Source organism: Littorina saxatilis, linkage group LG3, assembly GCF_037325665.1.
Source record: "Littorina saxatilis isolate snail1 linkage group LG3, US_GU_Lsax_2.0, whole genome shotgun sequence".
Classification (NCBI taxonomy): Eukaryota; Metazoa; Mollusca; class Gastropoda; order Littorinimorpha; family Littorinidae; genus Littorina; species Littorina saxatilis.
The window spans coordinates 57,867,533-57,889,670 of record NC_090247.1 but is presented as its reverse complement, the minus strand read 5'-3'; the positions used below and the strand labels follow the sequence as shown (position 1 = coordinate 57,889,670).

General features: G+C 40.5%; 2 protein-coding genes across 11 annotated transcripts in view; one reads left to right on the top strand and one right to left on the bottom strand.

Moving 5' to 3' along the window:
- The first annotated feature begins 802 nt into the window (after positions 1-802).
- On the top strand, positions 803-7,672 carry LOC138960979 (uncharacterized). Its single transcript, XM_070332601.1, has 4 exons — positions 803-1,048; positions 1,707-1,793; positions 3,261-3,306; positions 6,577-7,672. The coding sequence occupies exons 1-4, from the start codon at positions 986-988 to the stop codon at positions 6,684-6,686; spliced, it is 306 nt and encodes a 101-aa protein (XP_070188702.1). The 5' UTR covers positions 803-985; the 3' UTR covers positions 6,687-7,672.
- A 7,685-nt stretch (positions 7,673-15,357) lies between these two features.
- The window catches only part of LOC138962774 (rho GTPase-activating protein 8-like), a 64,836-nt gene continuing 58,055 nt past the window's right edge, over positions 15,358-22,138 (bottom strand). For all 10 annotated transcript variants that reach the window (XM_070334726.1, XM_070334729.1, XM_070334732.1 and 7 more), the window contains one exon: positions 15,358-20,689. In XM_070334726.1, the coding sequence (XP_070190827.1) occupies positions 20,522-20,689 (168 nt within the window). In that variant the 3' untranslated portion in view covers positions 15,358-20,521. The remainder of the gene's footprint in view (positions 20,690-22,138) is intronic.

Here is a 22,138-nt window from a genome sequence, read left to right as displayed (position 1 = left end):
TCTCGGCGAAGCCGGGTACCCGGCGAAGCGGGTATTCATCTAGTAATAAAAAAAGGAGCGCATCAAGATAAACTTATGAATGTGCTCTCAGAGACAAAAGAATAAAGTGGCAGACGATATTCGTTTTAAGTTCGTAAATCCAAGACAGTTTGAGGGGTGGAAAGGTGGGGGGGGGGGGGGCAACACTTGATTCATTGGGAATATGTGTGTGTGTGTGTGTGTGTGTGTGTGTTTGTGTGTGTGTTTGTTTGTGTGTGTGTGAGCGCACGCGTGCGTGTGTGTGTTTGTGTGTGAGTGTGTGTGTGTGTGTGTATGTTTGCGTGCGTATGTTCGCGCGTGTGTGTGTGTGTGTGTGTGGAGGGGGGAGGTAGAGAGAGATGGACACTTGTTATATTTGGAGAGGGTGTGTATGTGCGTGAGTCTGTGTGTTTACGCCCGTGTGTGTGTGTGTGGGGGGGGGGGGGGTTAAGAATATAGGGAGAGGAACACTTGATTCATTGGGAGAGTGTGTGTGTGTGTATGTGTGTGTGTGTGTATGTATGTGTGTGTGTGTTACTGTGTCACTGTGTGTGTGTGTGTGTGTGTGTGTGTGTGTGTGTGTGTGTGTGTGTGTTTCTGCGTGTGTATGTATGTGTATTTGTTTGCGGATGTGTGTGCGTTTGGTACATATTTTGTTTCTGCTGCACAATCAGAGAAAATCGTGTTATTCATGGAAATTGCTCGTGCAAAAACGCACCTCAGTGCTTCATATCAGCGCGAATCAGAAATGCCGTCATCTGAGATTTGACCTGACGTCATAAATATTCCGTCATCAGTTTGCTTCATTTTGTCAACTCCTCACCTATCGGTACTAGACGAGTTTTTACGGATCCAGACAGCAGAAAACTGTCTACATCGGTGTTCTGTGATGTCTCAACTCATGTAGGTCTTGTAAATTCCGTTTTTTGTCCGCAATTTCTGTTCTGTTCCTCTGCCCCCATGAGGCATGGCTACTGGAGCGGAGGGTATTATTCTACAGCCGCTGTGGAAAATTCACAACATCGATTGGGTGAGTAACCGTCTGTAACACGATATTTCAGGCATCGATCATAAAATATCGATTCAACAGATTGTAAGTAAGGTTATTGTCTTTTAGAATCAGATTTGTTTTCAGAGCAACAGCGACTTTTGATAAAGTACTGTGAAAAAGGTATAACAAGACACAGAGACTGATCTATTCACATGAACGCACACAGAGTGACAGACACACTGCGGCATACACACGCACACACACACTCTTTTTGATTTCTTCTTCTCCTTCGTTTGATCTCGTGTGTCTGTCTATCTGCCTGTCTGTCTGTCTTAATGTGTCTGTCTGAATATATGTGTCCTTGTATGTGTCTGTGTGTCCGTGCATGAGTCTGTCTGTGCCTGTATGTGTGTGCCTGTTTGTAAGTCTGTATAAGTATCCGTGCCTCTGTGTGTGTGTGTGTGTGTGCCGTGTGTGTGTGTGTGTGTGTGTGTGTGTGTGTGTGAGTGTGTGTGTCTGTGTGTGTGTGTGTGTGTGTGCGCGCGCGCGTACAGTACATGTATGTTTGTGTGTGTGGTCGTATGGGTGTGTGTTTGTGCGTGCTCGTACATGTGGGTGTGGGGGTGTTTGCATTTGTGCACTGATATATTTGTTCATGTGCGGTTGACCATCCGTCTGTCTGTCTGGCTGTGTGCAGAGTGACCGACGCAACGTGTTTGAGACAGACCCCTCTCGCCCCAGCCTTGACCTTCTGCGCCGTAACACCATCACCCTTAGCCGTTATGTGAGTATATAGCTATTCTGATGAACACGTGGGGGAATTCGGGGGCTGTGATTGGATGGTCTCTTCCGATCATCAAAGCATAATGCTACGGAAGTCGGCCATTTTTCTCAATATCCAAAAGCATATTGTCAATAACAAAGACGCATGTTTCTGGTTTACCCATCTGTACCACGCGGCGATGTTTCTCAGTATCGACAACAGTATACACTGACAACTTGAAATTCTTCTCGGGAATGTTTTTCAGCTTTACAAATGTCGATAGCATACCCTTTTCTGCTAACTTCCCGATGAAACAGGACTAAACCAATTATTTTCTGTCCCTAAACACCACAAAGTGCCCAAAGTCGAAAGATGTAGTACAAACAGGGGAGTAAAACGGAACAGCCGTTTTTGTGTGCCTGTGTGAGCTCAGTTGCCGACTAACACAAACTCAGTTTCGCATTTGGCTTTTCTTATCTCGTAACTCCACACTAAATACCCCACTTCCCCCCTGAAGTATTGATGTACAACCCATGGCACTAACATTCATGTAGTCGTTTATAACTTAGGTTGAAAAGTTCGCTTCATGACGAGACAAGTATAAATGCCATTCACCCAAACTGAAAACTTCTTGCCGTCTGCTCGCGTTGTACGGATTAGCTGTTCTCTTCTCCTCCCCTTGTTGTTTCTAGTTTTCCGTTGATGTTGTGTTTTGGTCTTCTTCACAAGTAGTCTTGTTCAAAATTAAAAAACCTCAAAGTTCTTTTTGTTGTATACGAATGAACTAATAAAAAGCTGTTTAACAGCTGTGTTGTCAAATCGAGTTTTTTTTCCAAAGTCAGTGTGGCGCCTGCGCAAAACTAATGCGCATAAGAAACGGCGTCTGCTATCAAAACCTGAGATCAACGCATCGACTCAAAAACTGTCATTTTGTAAGTTTGGAACAACAAATCAAGGTCAGAACAGCTATATAATCGCTATTGTGTTTTCAGCGTAGCAATAGGGTCCGATATTTAGACTCGAACAAGTATAATGCGACTCGTCTTCGACTCGTCGCATTATACTTGTCTCGTCTAAATATCAGACCCTATTGCTACGCTGAAAACACAATAGCTGGTAATAGCTCAGATAGCAATGCTGTTGATTACTTAATTGATGATGCTGCCGCTGCTGCTGCTGCTGCTGCTGCTGCTGCTGCTGATGATGATGATGATGATCATGGTGTGTGTGTGTGTGTGTGTGTGTGTGTGTGTGTGTGTGTGTGTGTGTGTGTGTGTGACGGTGTGTGTGTGTGTGTGTGTGTGTGCCGCGTGGACGTCTGTGTCAGTGTGTGTGTAGGTGTGTGTTAGTGTGTGTGTTTCTGTGTTTCTTTGTGTGGGTGTGTGTGTTTCGGAGTGTGTTTCTTTGTTTCTTTGTTCATATTCACATTGTCTGTATGTTTATTGTAAGTAAACATCAGTTATAACGTTGTCTTTCCTTCTTGCACAGGACGTGACTACATACCAATCCAACAGCGCCCACTTTGACAACATTGGTGAGACATATGTTTGTACGGACGTTAAACATGAAATACGTTGTTTTCCTGTATTTGAATATGAGAGAGAGAGAGAGAGAGAGAGAGAGAGAGAGAGAGAGAGAGAGAGAGACAGAGAGAGAGACAAAGAGACAGAGAGAGAGACAGAGAGAGAGATGCAGGCAGGCAGGCTGACTGACTGACAGACGGACAGACAGAGGCTCTTGTCCCGAGCGAGAAAGCAAAAATGAAGCTAGATGCCTTATCATTAACTTTCCACTGCTAAACTCGGGGATTTTCTAACAATGTGAATGTTTTCCTGAGGTAAGCAGAGTATGACCCTTTAATGAATGGTGTACGGTAATCACTTCATGGCAGATATTTTCAATAGGAGCACAATGTTTTTCAATGCAGTGGGACCCTCCGTTTAAAATTTCCAAAAATATGAGAAAGTCAGGCCTTGAAAAAGCCTCAGTCTTATCCTGGAGGTAAATTTATTGAGCTTATGAACATTAAAGATATATAGAAAAAAACAATATTACCAGCTATTGTGTTTTCAATTCAGCGTAGCAATAGGGCCCGATATTTAGACGAGACAAGTACAATGCCGACGAGTCGAAGACGAGTCGCATTATACTTGTTCGAGTCTAAATATCGGACCCTATTGCTACGATGAAAACACAATAGCGTTTATATAGCTATTCTGACATTAAATTATGTGTTAAAATCATGTTTTTGTCAGCAACAAGTACCAGAATGGTCCACTGTGTCGTTGATTGCAGACGACGGTTCCCTTTCCGCATGAAGCCACGGAAATAACCGAACATTGAAAAACCCACGGACATGTATTACGGAGAAAACTCGAGATAACCGGATGTTTAGCATTACGTCAATATGCTAGGAATCATTTGACGTCATGACGTATCATGCTTGCCTACGTATGTTGTATGTTCGAAAGTCTGACTTCTGTTGGGAATTCGCGTGGTGAAGACTGCGGTAAATCTGTAGATGATAAGAGAACAAGGATTGTCTCAGAAGAAACGACTAAAGTTTCAGACCGGTAGACCGGTAACTTCATTTCAACATTGCACTATACAATGGACGTTCTATGTGACAGGAGAGTTTGCTGATTTTGTGTTAAACATTGGAGAGATCGTCTGCTAGAATCAGTGATAGGTCGCTTCAGATTGCAGCTTCTGAAAATTTGCAAGGTTTGTTGCCTGTTAAAGAACTGGATTTTACACGTAATGTATGTCATCATCATGTACAGTAAGCAACAACAAAAACACACACAAAGCAAATGGCATCGTCTGTCGACTAGTCACAGAAACAAACCTGGCGAGGTATGCGTGTACTTTATACACGTGGAAGAAACCGGAACCATGCGTCGTTGGACGAGAAATTTCGACGAGCAACCGCTGCATCGTCTGCTCAACGTGATGGAAGCAATTGAACGGGACGGTGTGTTTTCCTCTACGTTATAACAAAAACCTCACGTTACATCCAAATTAGCGATGGCGTCAACATGCTGTGTTATTGGTTGCAGTAATGGGAGTAACCGACTTAAAAAATGGTGGTCGGAAGATTGCAAAATTCATTACGTGCCTCGACGGTCGTTAGTGTGTGGTTGCGAACCACCATTCAGGTGGGCATTTGTTATCGCCTGGGTGTTGTGTTTTGACAAACTTTTAGTGCGACTGATGTGAGCCGAATTTATTGGGGAAAGTTCAATGAATGCAAAAAGGTATGCCAAATAGTAGTGTGTCATGTTTCCTTTGCGTTGGGTTGTGGTCAAATACACAGCGGTTATCTGTTTGCGAGTTGCCTGGAACACGGTTTTTTGACTCACATGCGAAGCAAAAGTGAGTCTATGTACTCACCCGAGTCGTCCGTCCGTCCGTCCGTCCGGACGTCCGTCCGTCCGGAAAACTTTAACGTTGGATATTTCTTGGACACTATTCAGTCTATCAGTACCAAATTTGGCAAGATGGTGTATGATGACAAGGCCCCAAAAAACATACATAGCATCTTGACCTTGCTTCAAGGTCAAGGTCGCAGGGGCCATAAATGTTGTCTAAAAAACAGCTATTTTTCACATTTTTCACATTTTCTCTGAAGTTTTTGAGATTGAATACCTCACCTTTATATGATATATAGGGCAAAGTAAGCCCCATCTTTTGATACCAGTTTGGTTTACCTTGCTTCAAGGTCAAGGTCACAGGAGCTCTTCAAAGTTGGATTGTATACATATTTTGAAGCGACCTTGACCCTGAACTATGGAAGATAACTGTTTCAAACTTAAAAATTATGTGGGGCACATGTTATGCTTTCATCATGAGACGCATTTGGTCACATATGATCAAGGTCAAGGTCACTTTGACCCTTATGAAATGTGACCAAAATAAGGTAGTGAACCACTAAAAGTGACCATATCTCATGGTAGAAAGAGCCAATAAGCACCATTGTACTTCCTATGTCTTGAATTAACAGCTTTGTGTTGCATGACATGGATGAACATGTATTTTGGTAGGAAAAATGTGTAAAGCAGTTCTTAGTGTATGATGTCATTGCTATGTAAAGGTCAAGGTCAAGCATGTGAGTCGTATGGGCTTTGCTCTTCTTGTTTAATAACATCTCTCGATCTTCACATATTTTGTCATGTAAATAAGAACGGAACAAGTTCGTCAAACATATCTTATTTAATCTGCATTGAATGAATTTACAACGTCCTTCTTGTTAATTGTTTATTCATAAAGACTACTTGTACTGAAGAAAATGTTTCCCCCTTTCAACGGGTGGAGTAGTGCGCCGGAGTAGTGTCCCTTCCGTAGAAACGTGGGCGAATAACACGATCTGCGCATGCGGTGAAATCAACCGGAAAAGGAAAAAGACATAAACATGCCGAAAAACGATATGCGCATCACCCGGAAAAGGAAATGGGTCGAATCTGCTCGCGATAAAAGAAGTGCGCATGTGCGAGATCTAAAATGGCCGCGGAACTGTTAACTGGTGTATATGCTTTTGGATATTGAGAAAAATGGCCGACTTCCACAGCATTATGCTTTGATGATCGGAAGAGACCATCGAATCACAGCCCCCGAATTCCCCCACGTGTTCATCAGAATAGCTACATAAATAAATAAAGAGTCTTAAGAGGCGACTTCTTAGTTCGGAAGGTTGGGGTGGGGGGGGGGGGGGGAGATGGAGGTTCCACTGTAATCTACTCTGATTTAGCACTTATTTTAGTGTTAATTAAGTTATCCTAATCCCCGTCTGCTTTTTCCCCTTCAGACAGCCACGGAGACCACGGCAAACTGCTATTCAGCAAGTGGTCACGGTACTCGGCACACAGTTTCCACACCACGACTTGCCACCAGGCTCCAATGCCCGCTCTACATTGAACTATACTAATCCAAATACCAACATATACATCTTCCCCGCTGAACGTTCCAATGTTACTCTGAAGAACTGATCTAAGATAGCGCACTTCGTTTATTACCTTCCAGCTTTTACTTCAGTAAAGCGTTAGAACTGATTTCCAAAACAAGCGGGAAAAAACGGGGGTATTAGCCGAAGCATGGACATGGCTGGGGACAGGAGAAGATATATCGATTAATGCTCATTATACATAAATGTGTTGAAAACTCAAAGTGTTGTGGTAGAGTTAGCTTTATCATATCACAGCAACCAATGTCCTACAAAGTGTGACCGAGGTTTTTACGAAGTTCCTTCAAGACATGACGTGAACGAAACACGTTATAGGCTTAGTAGAGATACCTCAGGGTAAACGAAGAATGTATATTGCAAACAAGATGAAAGATAATAGTTTCTTTTTTTTGTGGTAGTTTGTACTTAGAATCTAAGAATTTGTTCCAGTGATGTTTTGACTTGAGATAGACGTAGAGACAGCTTTAAAAAACGACAACTAACTGTTCAAAATGGCGGCCACGGTCTTAACCGATCAACTTCTGGGCTTTCATTCAGCCAATTATTGATTGCCTATTACGCTGAAACTTAAGTAACACCGAATTACTCTTTTAAAAATGGCGGTCATGACCTCAAACGAGGATCTTCCGGGGTCAACGCGGCTGGTCGCTCTGAAAACAAACTCCATTTTAAATGTCACCCTTATGATTTAGTTTTCTTGTCTTTTCTGTGGTTGTTTCCTCATTTCTTGGGAGTGACTGGGTATGCTTGATATGATTTGACATTTGACTCGATATAATGTGTGCGTGTGAAAAAAAGCCTAAAATCCATGTATATTCTAATGTTTACGGTAGTTACACATTTCCATAATATATTTTTATATGCTTTTATGAGAAGTAGTACTATAACGTATATATAGCTTTCAAATTATCAAGAATAAATGTGTCCTAGTATTGTGTAAGACTGTGCTTCAAAACTATGATATGTTTGTGGATTGGTGTAGCATGCTGAGGTCGTAGAAGTTGGATACTGCATATCAAACACACACACACACACACACACACACACACACACACACACACACACACACACACACACTTGTTTTGTAATCACACACACACAAAGAGAGGAAGATAACTGACGCATTTGACATGTTTTATTTTCCGAAAATAAGCAAAGTGTAATGCGCTCTCTCTCTCTCTCTCTTTCTCTCCCCCTCTCACTGACACACACACACACACACACACACACACACACACACACACACACACACACACACACACACACACACACACACACAGCGAGATAGAGAAAGATAACTACCGCATGTGTCTTATTTCTCAAAAGGAAACCAAACAGAGGCTTCTGTAACTACTCTCTCTCTCTCTCTCTCTCTCTCGCTCTCTCTCTCTCTCTCTCTCTCTCTCGCTCTCTCTCTCTCTCTCTCTCGCTCTCGCTCTCTCTCGCTCTCTCTCTCTTTCTCATTTGGCAAACTCATTTGAGTCATATTTGCAAATTAGTATCAAGAATTTGTACCTGTTATTAAAATTAAGGCATTACGCAGATTCGGAAGCACTCAAAATGTTCTATTACGCCCACATAATGCCTCATATAAACTTCGCTTCGACACTTTGGGATAACTGCAGTGATGTTCATTTAAAAAGACTCAATTCCCTGCATCGCCGAGCTTCAAAACGTATTCTGCATGAGTCGAATAGGTCCACGGATGATAAACTAAAGCTCCTGAATTTCCTCCCCTTGAAAGATCAGTTGACGTTAAACAAGGCTGTGTTCATGTATACAATTCTAAATGACTGTCCTAAATATTTGCAATCACATTTCAAACATGCCACAAAAAGATATGGGTCCCAGAAAATCATTATATGATTGATGTTTTGTTATGTGCGTCTGTCTGTACTGTATGTGTTGTATAAAGGACAGGTTGGAAGAATAGGCTCTGTCTAAAACCTTTATCCTTTTGTAATCAAGTTCTGAGTCTCTCTTCAACACATACACATACGGTAATGCACCCAATCGACACACAAACACACACACACACACCTGCATTAAAAGCAGGCAACAAACATTACAACAAATGCAGATCTTCGTGAAAACCACGAAAAATGAAAAGAATCGAAGCACAAACCTGCACACTTTAATGCCAACATCATGGACTTTGAATGTTGAAAAACATCTCTGTAGAATATCAATTTCTTGCTTAAAGGCACAGTAAGCCTCCCGTAAACCATCACAGAGCTCCCCGAGCGTCTACATATATACATATATACATGAATACCCGCTTCGCCGGGTACGGCTGCGCCGGGAAGAAGTCGATCCGAATACCCGGCTGCCGGCGCACCGCACGGAGGAAGGGAGATAATCGCGGCTAAAAACACTGGAGAAGATAAGGAAGAGTTACTAGTAGTGGATCCAGACCAAAAAAAACCAAAATCGGTTCAGCCCAAAAACAAAATCGGTTCAGCGCTGCGCGCTGAGAGCACGTGTTGAAATATCTCATCGACCAGGTTGTGTCCCGGGTGTACCTGAATATGCCCACCAAATTTGAAGCAGATCCATCGAGAACTTTGGCCGTGCATCGCGCACAGACAGACAGACACACAGACACTAGTCGTATATATATATAGAAGCATACTTCCATTTGAACGCTCACCGAACGGGAACATCCTGGCTGCTTTCTGTCGAGCGTGAGAAATTTTCAAAGAATTTATTTTCGTGGACTTGGTCCTAAACAACAATGGCGCCTCGTTTTGGTGCTGGACGGCTGTTATGAATACCGGAATTCACGCCCGGACAGTAAGCCTCCCGTAAACCATCACAGATACTGTCAGGCTTTTACACACAGTACAAACACCCTTCCATTTGAACGCTCACCAAACGGGAACATCCTAGGTGCCCTACGTAAAGAGCGAGCAATTTTTAAAGAATTAATTTTGCAGATTGTCTCGAACACTTTTTGGACCCATCCTGAACTCAGGTCAAACATGAGTTACTTCCCTTCGGGTCTCATTCTATCGATGTAAACTGGCGATAGCCGTGAATCGATGATTATCAAAATGTTTTTGGACCGTGGTGCGTTTTTGCGCTAGACCTAACTTTTAAAATCTAAATAATAAATTGACAGCTTGTTACACAAACATTCTTTAATCATAAAAGTATTCTTTTTTCATCAAGACAAGATCAGTACAATTCGAAGTTGTGAAAGTTTGAAAAAAGAAAAGCCCGGAAGCAGGGTCACGCAAGGGTCGTAGCAGACGACGGTTTATCAGTGCATATCGCCGTTCCTCTCAACAGTGAAAAGCCATCGCTAGAGTTCTTGTGAACCACAGCCGTTTGTTTCGTGCATAAAAACGTGCTATTGTAAATAAGCTCACATCGAGTCGCATTCAAATTTGTTTGTTTGTTTGTTTATTTGTTGCTTAACGTCCAGCCGACTACGCAGAGCCATATCAGGACGAGGAAGGGGGGATGAAGGGGGCCACTTGTCAAGCGATTCCTGTTTACAAATGCACTAACCCATTACTTGTGTCCCAGCAGGCTTTAGTAAAACTAAATTAATACCTACTGGAAGATTACCAGTTTCCAGTATGTTAAAATAGGCTTAACCTATCTACTGCTGGACTTACATCAGAACACTAACAGATTAAACTATACATGAATCGCGAGACAAGCGGCAAGAGAAGAGATTTTTGGAAAAAATACAGGTGAATGAGCAAGAAGGCAGAAAAAAGAAAAGAATTCATGAAGAAAAAGAGAGCATGACAGGAAAGAGGAACCAAAAATCTACCTAACAGCAAACTAGAAAGCTCCTGCGGTTCCAAAAACAGGAGGGGCTTTTAATTTCATAACCGCAGTGCCCCACTGCGGGATCGCATTCAAATGACTAACTGACGACTACATTGTGAAAAAGAGAAACTGGATCACACGGGTTCACGATGGCTCAGGGGTAAGATAAACCACGCAAAAAAAAATTCTTTGAAAATTGTTCGCTCTTTACGGAGGGCACCTAGGATGTTCTCAATCGGTGAGTGTTTAAATGAAAGGGTGTTTGTACTGTGTGTAAAAGCCTGACCGTATCTGTGATGGTTTACGGGAGGCTTACTGTGCCTTTAAAGCCCAAGTCAGATATGCGACCAAATCAACAGAATTACTGATCAGTGCAACAGTACATAATAAGTCTCCAGGGCCGAGGCGCAAGAGAAAATTATACCAACCGGGTGAGAGTCAGCCACAGTGTCTGATTGGTTGAAATTGAGAGTTGTTGTGATTTTAACCAATCAGACCCCACGGTTTGTTCTCTCCTGTTGGGGTGGCTCCCACTTTGGAGGACTGGGTGGCCAAGTGGTAACGCACTTGCGCTCGGAAGCGAGAGGTTGCGAGTTCGACCCTGGGTCAGGGCGTTAGCAATTTTCTCCCCCCCCTTTCCTAACCTAGGTGGTGGGTTCAAGTGCTAGTCTTTCGGATGAGACGAAAAACCGAGGTCCCTTCGTGTACACTACATTTGGGTGTGCACGTTAAAGATCCCACGATTGACAAAAGGGTCTTTCCTGGCACACAAACACACACATACACACGGCCACTACTCACACTATAGCTCTTTCTCACTTCTAGTCAAGTACGAGTTATCTTTCCATGCTCTTCAACGAAGGAGAAACGCTGGGTTAGTTCCGGTAACTTCTACATCATGGCGTCTGCACTGAAAGAAAGCTCGCTCAGAATGTGTGGTGGTGGAAAGCAGTACTGTGTCATTTGCCATAACTATCGTGGAAAAATTATTGAAGGAAGAGTTGTCAGGCTACATAAACTTCCAACAAACAAGCAACTGAAAAGAGCTTGGGAGCAGCGCCTGCTACGTGTTACTCTTTCTTTTAGAAAATGACAAGATTTTGTGCAACTTGACAGAGTGACTTTCTCGTCTAGTTAATCAGATGGGTATTATTTGTTCTTGTACATAAAAGTGTAAAAGAATGTTGTTGTACAACATACTTCCTTCAATCATTAGTGCATTTTGCTCTTGTCTGTGTGAAACGGTAACAGGCACATGAGCTGTAAGAAGGACTGCCGTGTCTCAGTATGACTGTAGTCTCTAGTGTCACTATAAATCTCAGTCATTGACTCTGTGTATGTCACTCATTGATGCTTACATTCCCAATGCATGGAAGACAGAAATTATAAAACTAGTATGCATGAAAACTGATGCTGGTTTGTACTCCAAATTTTTGTATCCAGTTAAAATATCAGGCATGAAAACTGAAAAAAAAAAAATACTGAAAACAAAATTCGAAGGCGCGTAGCGCCAAGTTTCGCAGGCGCGTAGCGCCAAGTTTCGCAGGCGCAAAGCGCCAAGACTTCTAGGGAGGTCCGGGGGCATGCCCCCCCGGAATTTTTTTTTTTCAAGGGTGCAATTTGGTGCAATCTGGGGCTATCTGAGCCTTAAAATTGGATTCAAACATGGCCCCAAAACTATTTTACTATAACTATGACTAGGGAAAAAAAAAAAAAAAAGGAAAAATACGGAAAAAAAAAAAAATACGGTTTATTTTTTTCAAAAATACGGAAAATACGGAAAATACGGAGAATTTTCATGCCTGAATATGTCTGAGAAGTTGAACGCAAACCAACCAGGTGTGAGCGTGTGTTGTAAGGAGTGCACTATTTTGTAACGTGGGATTATGTACATGAAATTATAAATAGGGTTTGTGTGGTGTGTATCTATGCTTTATATGTTTTTAAGGGAAAAATATTTATTACCTGTGTGTGATTACATTTTGTTTTTTATTCACAGTTGGCTGAAATATTTGCCGAGGAACGACAATGCAGTGTATTATATAATTATATATGTATTCAAAGAATAAAGACATGATGAATCTGAAGCTTGATGAATGACTTGTTTTACAGATAATCACACACACTTCAACAGACGCAGTTGATACAGTTTGGGTTTTATTTATCTAAAACATATACAAACAATAGCAGTTTAACAAAGTTGGTAAACAATGTAAAGTAAAACAACTGAAGTAACATTAAAGAGCCATGAACTGGTAATGTGAAACTGCTCTTAGGCTGATGTCAGATGGAGCTCGCAAAACACGAAACAAAAGCCGAACAAATGCAAAACATGGTGCTTTTGTGTGTTGTTTTGCTTTTGTTTCGTGTTTTGCGAGCTCCGTCTGACATTGGCCTTAGACAACACGCACATCCAGTTAACAACAATAAATGCATGACTACCAAGCATCAAAAGGACTCACTGATTCACGCACAAATTCCGCGTGTGCTCAATAATTATTGATAACATTTAACACATGGGCTACAAGTTCGTGACACTGACAGTCGAAGTGGTCTGTCAAATGCTAACTTGAATCATTTGTTTCCACAGCATTATCGATAGCATCCTTGCCATCTTTTCGCAGCTGAAACGTGCCTCTTGCTCTGCGCACTAATTCTTCTTTTTTTCCACTGACAAGTTGGCCATGTTTCCGAAGAAAATCTTTCAATTCTTTCACGTTCATGCGCTCGACTGCCGCCTCTATCTTAACCGGAACTTACCGAACCAAAGGGACGAAACTCGTGCACACCTCCGGCCTCGCTAGTGAGAAAGAGCTATAAATCTGTCCGCCGAACACAGCAGGAAGAGAATTACGGCCGAACACAGCATCTGAACCCCTAAAACGTTACTGCGATGAACACAAAATAATCTTAGATAAAAAAAAAAAAGCAGTGTAAGTTAGGCAGGCTACACTGCAGAATGTTTAGAATTTTGTCATTTCAGTCTGTGACGTAAAATACTCACTATCCACACTGACGTCATCCAATCTATACTGTTCTAGATTTAATGGTGTAGGACACCAACATGCAATGCGTGAACAGCAGTTGCTCACCTTATAAAATACATGTAACTTTTCGTCTGTTTGGTTCTGGCATGTACTTCATTACAACAACAGTTTCAAATGAAAACATTTACACTTTGTGCATGTTTGTTTGTGTTTGTGCGTGCATGTGTGTGTGCGTGCGTGTGTGTGTGTGTGCGTGTGTGTGTGCGTGCATGTGTGTATGCGTGTAAATGTATGTAATCAGTGTACATTCTTTAAAAAAAAATTTTTAACGTGTATCGGTTGTTCAAATATATGTATAGGTTACAACACGAGTGGTTTTTTATATGGCTTGTATTTCAGTCAAGACCCAGCGGATGAATATCATCGGGAGACACGAGCCTCTGGCGAGTGGCTCTCGATTGATATTCCCGCTGGGTCTTGACTGAAATACAAGCCATATAAAAAACCACGAGTGTTGTAATCTGTATATCCCATTCTACCATCAAACACAAAGTGTAGACTACTAGCGGCACTGTTGCGATCTGTGCAGGGTAAAACTGTTGCCAGCGAGACTTAGCCCTTTTGCAACCTTAAACTAAGTGACCGTCGCTGAAAAAATAAAACGAATGAGTGCATCGATAAGTACGCGGTAACACTACTTTCAGACCATTTAAAAGCTTTAAGTAAAGGTTCATAAGTTGCAAGAAAGTAATGAAGTCGAATAGAAATTAATTTAGTTGAAGCGCACAATTCTTTTGTTTTGCGTTTCAGGTCGGCAGAACGGGCGAAACGGGTTTGGGACCCATTTGGCTTACTCGATTCAGAATTGATTCCACGTTGTTTTTCTCGAACGTGTGTAATTAGGCTTATTGACAGAGAAGCAAATCTTAGGGAACAAATATGTAGGTTTAGATTTAACCATTTGCTCCCTATTTGAAATGTATCTACGTGATAAACTGTTTTGCGAGTGTGTTTGCATGGATGAACTTAAACTGGTATGGGTGAGAGGAAAACGCGACCGACACGTCTGTCACCGCCGATTGATTGCATTTTGAAGGAATATGACTGGATTACGGAAAAATATGTGGACTTACTGCAGAGCCAGGCAAAAGAGTAGACTTGCTCGCAAAACACGTGAAACAGCCGATGTTTGATAGCTGAAGGCGCACACCAAAACACACTACCGACAGATTCTCAAAAGTCGTCTGCTAACGATGCAAGGGGAGGGTACTCGTGTTTTTGTTTTGGTTCGCTAGCATCTGGTTATCTTGTAAGTTGAATGTTCGTTTTTTTCGACCTGCATTGCTTTCATAATGAAAGAAACTTTTGCTTATTGCATCTCATACATCAGATCAGTTCTGAGATTCATTTTTGCGTGCAACTGATATGGTTTTCTGAGCCGTGCAATACGATTTTAGAACTTCATACAAATGTGTCACATTGTTCGGCGCGAGGTCAAAGGTCGGGAGGAAAGTAGTCCTTTGCCCAAATCGGAATCTGCACTATCATATATTTTTTGGAGTCCATGATGTATTTATTGAGCTATAAAAATACAACATATATACCCATACTGAAGTAACAGAGACAAAGAAGGGAGGTCATGGGATATAATGTTATATAAAAGAAGGACCAGATACCGTATAAAAAAAGGCCTATAGATCTATCTAACTCTACAATCCTTCTGCAGTCACGTTTTCAAGCACTCTATCTGTCTGTCCGTCTCTCTCTCTTTCTCTCTCTCTCTCTCTCTCTCTCTCTCTCTCTCTCTCTCTCTCTCTCTCTCTCTCTCTCTCTCAACATGAGAAAGAAGCAGAAGAATGTTTCAAGAATGGTTTACTGTTTCAATGCAGGTCATTTTTTTTTTTCATGATAAGCAAGCAATAGCTTAGAACATAAGAAGACTAACACACAAATGAGATTCTAGACACAGTGCAGTACAAATGGAGGGGAAATTTAAAAGAAACAAAAAGCAAGAAAGGTCCAGGTTGGAGAGACAGGAAAAATAAAATGTGTTGAAAATGAAAAGACGACATTGACATTTCCAATCTATCTGACAACAATACTCGGTACAGAGAAGTTAAAAATATCTTACCATAAACACAGCACCAAAAAATAAATAAAAACAAACAAATAAATAAATAATTAAACAAACAAACATCAGTTAAATAAAAATATAGTTCATTGAAAACAAAAGATGAGTGAGACATACTAAATTACTACCAAAACAGCCACACAACTACACTGCAGTACAAGAACAGAGTTTAAATTTCAATTCTTTTCAGCTGCCATTCTTTTTATTATCAATTCTTTTTACAAACCCAAAAGAGGACAACAGCCACCATAAGGAATGGCTTGAAAGACAAGTCAGCCACCATTTGCTACTACAGCCTCCGTTCTTTACACAGAACGAATTAAAGAAATACCCACATAATGTTTCCAAAGACACCAAACTAACCGTAGGGGTTCACACGAAGGACTCTCCAAAAGAATTAACTGAGTATTTCAGCTTTTAAGATCGTTTACATCATCACATATCTGTCCAAGCTTTAATTTACATGGGGTGAGAGCAGCAATCTATTTGGACAATTACCAAAAATCAATAGCCAGATTAAAAAAATAATTGCTTCCTGTGCAGCGTTTGGATTTTTCGCTGAATGTATTTCATCTATTGACATGGGTATCAATTACATAATCGACTCCAAAAAAATTCCAACTAAGCACGTGAAGCAGCTAGACGGATGCATTTTTGTTTGTGGCCAAGTGGAAAGATGCTGTTTGCCTGACTGAAAGCATGTGCGGTTCTGTTGCCGTGTACATGATGGTTTACTGAGGAAGTATTGGTATCTTTCACAAAGAACAATTAAAGAAAGTGAAGATAATGCACCCACTTTATCAAACTAAAGCAACATAGTACCTGTTTCCTGGTGGATATCAAACAAATGCAATGTAGTACATTTGTACCTGTTTGCAGTAAGGACTCTCAAAATGAAAGGTACATGCAAATAAAGTATTTAAACCAAAAGAATCCCAAAAATAGTCCAGGTGTTTAAAGGTGACATATCGCAAGCGCATCCTGGACACTAACGTCGAACTACAACAATTGAGACAAAAATCTTTCTGTCTTTATTTGGTGTTTAACGTCGTGAGACAAAGATTTCATCACATTAAAATCAACACAAAAAAGAAGAACACTCAAGAAAGATTTTTACCGCTTCTCAATCTCAAGTACATTTTACAAAATAAAAACAGAATTAAAATTACTTGTAGAACCATATTGTGCTTTCACTCTCAAAGAGACATAAAGCCAACGCAACAAGTACAGTATCAACAATAGGCAATTTACATCCATAGTCAAATTAATTGTAGTAAACTAATTGTGGAATGAAGCATAAGTGACTGCATGTGGAATACACAAACTTAACTACATTAAAAATACGTATTTAGAGTCTATACAACCATGTCAACTGATGAATGTATTGCACTACATAGTAAACATGTACAGTCATATCAGGGAACATTAACGAGACAGAAAAAGGAGGGATAATTAGGAGGGTGGTGGAAAGAAAAACAATTTAAATAAAAAATGACGTGAGGTCACACACACACACACATGCATGCTCACACACACGCAGAGTCACACACACACACACACACACATGCATGCTCACACACACACACACACAGTCACACACACACACACACACACACACACACACACACACACACATGCATGCTCACACACACACACACAGAGTCACACACACACACACACACACACACACACACACATGCATGCTCACACACACACACACGCGCAGTCACACACACACACACACACTCACACACATGCATACATGCATGCTCACACACACACACACACACACACACAGAGTCACACACACACACACACACACTCACACCCTTTCTCTCCCCATCCACCCAGCCCCACATGCCTTCAGTTACTTTCCACTTCCGATTCAAATACATTATATATACATGTATACATTCAAATACATGTAGTCAAGAAACATTGAAAAACATGTTAACTCAGTCATCTGTATCTCTTTCCACACCTATTCCATTACTCAATGATACAAACCAAACTGCAAATCAGGGAAACAAAATGTAGAACAAGCAAGCAGATGTCTATGATGTTTTCTCTAACAAGAGTGTACATATATACATTTCTAAGGCTTTTTGAACTTTCAATAATCTGGCCAAATCCTTGTTAAAATATCACTTTTATATTAAAAAAAAAAAATACAAACGTCACTGACACTTTATGTACTAAGTCTTGTTCGTCACTTTCAACTTTACAAGAAGTCATTGATATAGAGTATAAACAGGTTCTATATGCATATACACTGTATTCATCTATTAGACACAATATATCAATTTTATCTATTATCAGATTCATAACACGAATGACAATTTTTCTCTATATGATTTTCTTAGTACATCTGTATTCTATACATATGTTTAGGTTAAAATGAGGTCAGATAGCAGGTAAAATATAAACAAGCAAAAACTATAAACACAAGAATGTTACAGTTATATAGTTAAAAGTATTCATAGTGCATTCCATTCACTTGATCTGTCAGCGTTTTACATTCTTCAATGTACTTACTATTAGTTCCAGAATTTCCCTTTTCTCTCTCAAATGTCTTTTATAACCGATCAGTAAACAATTGTCTATTTTCTTTGTAATCGAGTAATTTATCTCTCTGTTTTCTTTTGTGTCTTGTTACATTTTTTCTCTCATTCAAATACAGCCTGCTGGCGAATTGCTAATCTAAACAGAGACATGTGTTTGTTACTGTCTTTCGTAGCAAATGTACTTACAACTTATTTTCTAACATTACTTTTTCAACACGCTTCAAATGTATTATAGCCAGATTGGTGCACTCAAATTCAATTGTTTTCCTCTCAGAGAGATGATTTATGTGTTTATGTATAGAAATCTAGAAACTTTCACATAGTGTTTCAACACATCTACTAGAGTTTTGAAGTCCATAAGATGGCAGAAATTCTGCCTCGCTATCTTCACTAGAAGACAATAATTATTCTTTCTGTGTGTGATTTCTAAGATCTGCGGTATTAATCAAACCCATACTGAACTCAATTCAAACAAAGAAAGAAACAAACACACCCAGAATTACAAATCCATCAAATGAAAACAAAATCATTGTCAACAAATTTATGAAACCCTCCTTTGATGAAGCAATCAGATTATCAAATATTACATCAGAAAGGCCATTTTGACAGCTAGAACAAACAATTTAAAAGGAACAGTCATACTGTACAAATTGTTTACTCCAACTGTACACAAACATGTTCATACTATTTACAGTTCAGTATCCGGCTCATAAAATACCTAGAGAGTCTTATAATTACATGTAACAGCAAATGATTGTGCTATCCTCAAACTGGGTTCAAACACAAAATTCTGAAACAAACAGTCGATTTAAAATGCACACAAAATCAAAATCTTAATTTGCTATTCTTTCACAGCACCAGTGGTGTCAATATTGTTTATTTCTTGATGAAATGCCTTCTACCTACTTATTCACATATGTGACCCTCCACCACAGAATGAGTCGGATGTCACCTCGCAGGGTTCTGCGCCAAGTCTTATATATGTCCGGGGGCTGTAAGGTATCAGTGTGAGGATCACCTTAGTCACAGGCTTATAACTCAAAAAGTTTTCGCTCTTTTCTAAAACGGTTTTCACCACTGGATAGAGCTTCAAAATCTCTTTACAAAAATGTAAAAATATAAAAATCATGCAAAGGTGACATGCGACTCATTCCGTGGTGGAGGGTCACATATATAAGTCCTATGACAAATATTCAGGCTTTTTCAAAATGTGACAGCAAACTCACAACAAGAGCACCATTGCTAGTGACTCTTTGATTACCTGTTCTTCTGAGTCACTTTTTTTCTGAGTTAGTCCTTTGAATCACTGCCTCTAAACTGAAAATCATAGGAAAAGTTTGAGTTTTCAAGACAAACAAACGTAAAATGTCTCGTTAAATACCATTACAGATCCCATCCCCGCCCCCTACTATATTTACCTGTCTGTATATTAAAATTAATGTCCAAGACTGAAAGTGACTTCCTTGTAACATTTTTCAATCCCTTTACCAACTCAGGCCTAATCAAATAATCTTCTGTATCGATGCAATACTGGAATTCCGTTCTTTTAGCCACCTGACATCAGAGGTCGACTAGACATTACCAAGTCAATATTTTGGCAAGTAGCGAGACTATAAAAATGTCAGTTTTACGTGCGTTTAGTTGTAGAAAATAACAGAAATTAATACTAAAATGGATCAATGCAAAAATATTATTTATATTTTTGACCAAAATATGACATTTCACTCTGGGTATGTTTCAAATGTCATATTTTGGTCACAAAAACAAATAATGTATGATATACTTTACTTTGCTTCAAAAAACTTTCTCTTGGAACTGACATCCAACTATATTATTGTTTTAAACACTCTTCACACACCTATGAAGACAACCAACCACATTTTGTTTTAAGCAATCATCACACCTGTGAACGTTTTTTTCTTTTGTATATTTTCTTCGCCGCTAGACTAACCAAAAAAAAAGAGGACTGCAAACTACGACCACAAGTGTGTGCTTCTAGTTCGCCGAAACAGTACTGACTGTGGTAATTCTCTTTGCAATAAATCATGGCATTTAAAACAATCACATGTGTGGTATTTACAAGGAGTGGAGGTAACAAGAACTCAAGGTCATGGTAAAGGTCAAGGGAAGGTCAAGCAACCATCAAGGTCAACCCAAGCAACCTTGTATAAACAACCCATTCTCCATTTCATTCCCACTTTTTCACACACTGATGGAAAAAAATAAAATAAACACAGAAAGACGCTGAACGATTGGAATTTCCATGAAGTGTGGTACACCCAGCGCAAAGCTGCCGCTGACTGATTCTGTCTCCAAGGTCAAGGTCACCTGAGAAAAACATCGTCGAAATTCTCTATGAGGAGTTGGGTGAACTTGATGACAGGTTCTATTGTAGACAGGTTGGCCTGACCCTTGGACCAAGCCAGGTTCGGGCCGAACACGGTCGCCACGTTGGATGGTGTCATTTTGTTGACCTCCGCCTTCTGTGTCACCTGGAAGCATCAAAAAAACTTCTTTGAACAACTGAGCATAGGGATGTTTTGTCATGAAAGAGAACAGATTGAGGCAAAGCTTTCACACTGAAAGGGCTCAAAATCAGACAAGAAACCGTACAAAATTGAATAAACCTGCACTTTCTGTGTCGCCTGGAAGCATCAAGGAAATAATCTTTCAATTTCTGAACATAGGGATGTTTTGTCATGAAACAACACCAAAGAAAAGCTGACAATTGCCAGTCATCATACTGAAACAAAGGGTTGTGAAGTACATCATGAGTGCTTTCCCTTTTGTTCAGCAGTCACAGCTTCCTACCTTTTATGTGATGCCATTATTCCCATTGTGTCATCTTCTCAAACTTTGCCTTGCTTTTAACATCAGAAATTTCCCTCTTTAAAAAGGGCCAGGTCAGGCAGAGACATCGTGGCTTATTTGGTTATTGTCATTAGCGAGGGAAAAACCCAAAAAACAAAGACGCCTTTCTTTTTCTAAATTTGGTGTTTAACGTCGTTTTCAACCACGAAGGTTATATCGCGACGGGGAAAGGGGAAGAGGATGGGATAGAGCCACTTGTTAATTGTTCCTTGTTCACAAAAGCACTACCGTACTTTCCGGGTCATAAGGCGCGACTTTTTTCCTCGAGTTCGACCCCTGCGTCTTGTATAACGAAGCGCCTAATCCGTGTATGAAATACGAAAAAAATCAAAGAGACCGCTTGAGTACCAGTCAAACAACTTGTGATAATGCATGTTTCAGCTACTAGGTACTGCCCTGCCTTTGATCTGGCCGTACACACAGATTTCCACTCTGTTAAACTCGGTCACTGACCCCGGTGCAGGAAGTGTTTCCTCTCTCAGATATGACAGGGGAACCACCTCTCATGGCAAAAACTGGGTCATTGACCCCTGGGAAGAAGGTCGTGTCTATAAACAAGGCCACCCAGCTATCACAATGCCTTTGATCTGGCCGCACACACAGAGCACACATATTTTCACTCAGTTAAAGTCGGTCACTGACCGGTCACTGACCCCGGTGCAGGAAGTGTTTCCTCTCTCAGATATGACAGGGGAACCACCTCTCATGGCAAAAACTGGGTCATTTTGGTGCGCCCTATCGGCCCCCTGCGTCCAATGGGTGACTGGATTACAATTTTTTTTAAAAAGAAGGGGGTGCGTCTTGTATAACGAAGCGCCTTGTCACCCGGAAAGTACGGTAATCAAAAATTTGCTCCAGGGGCTTGCAACGTAGTACAATATATTACCTTACTGGGAGAATGCAAGTTTCCAGTACAAAGGACTTAACATTTCTTACATACTGCTTGACTAAAATCTTTACAAACATTGACTATATTCTTTACAAGAAACACTTAAGGGGAGGTGGGCCAGTGCACTACCTTTTTTTTAATTTTGAATGTTTTATTGTGTCTGAATGTTATTTTATGAAAG

Bases quoted from the DNA above. Each gene is read 5' to 3' on its own strand.
- LOC138960979 (XM_070332601.1), top strand. From the start codon at position 986: ATGGCTACTGGAGCGGAGGGTATTATTCTACAGCCGCTGTGGAAAATT. The intron at 1,049-1,706 runs GTGAGTAACCGT...GGCTGTGTGCAG, and splicing joins AAATTCACAACATCGATTGG to AGTGACCGACGCAACGTGTT. The intron at 1,794-3,260 runs GTGAGTATATAG...CTTCTTGCACAG, and splicing joins CCATCACCCTTAGCCGTTAT to GACGTGACTACATACCAATC.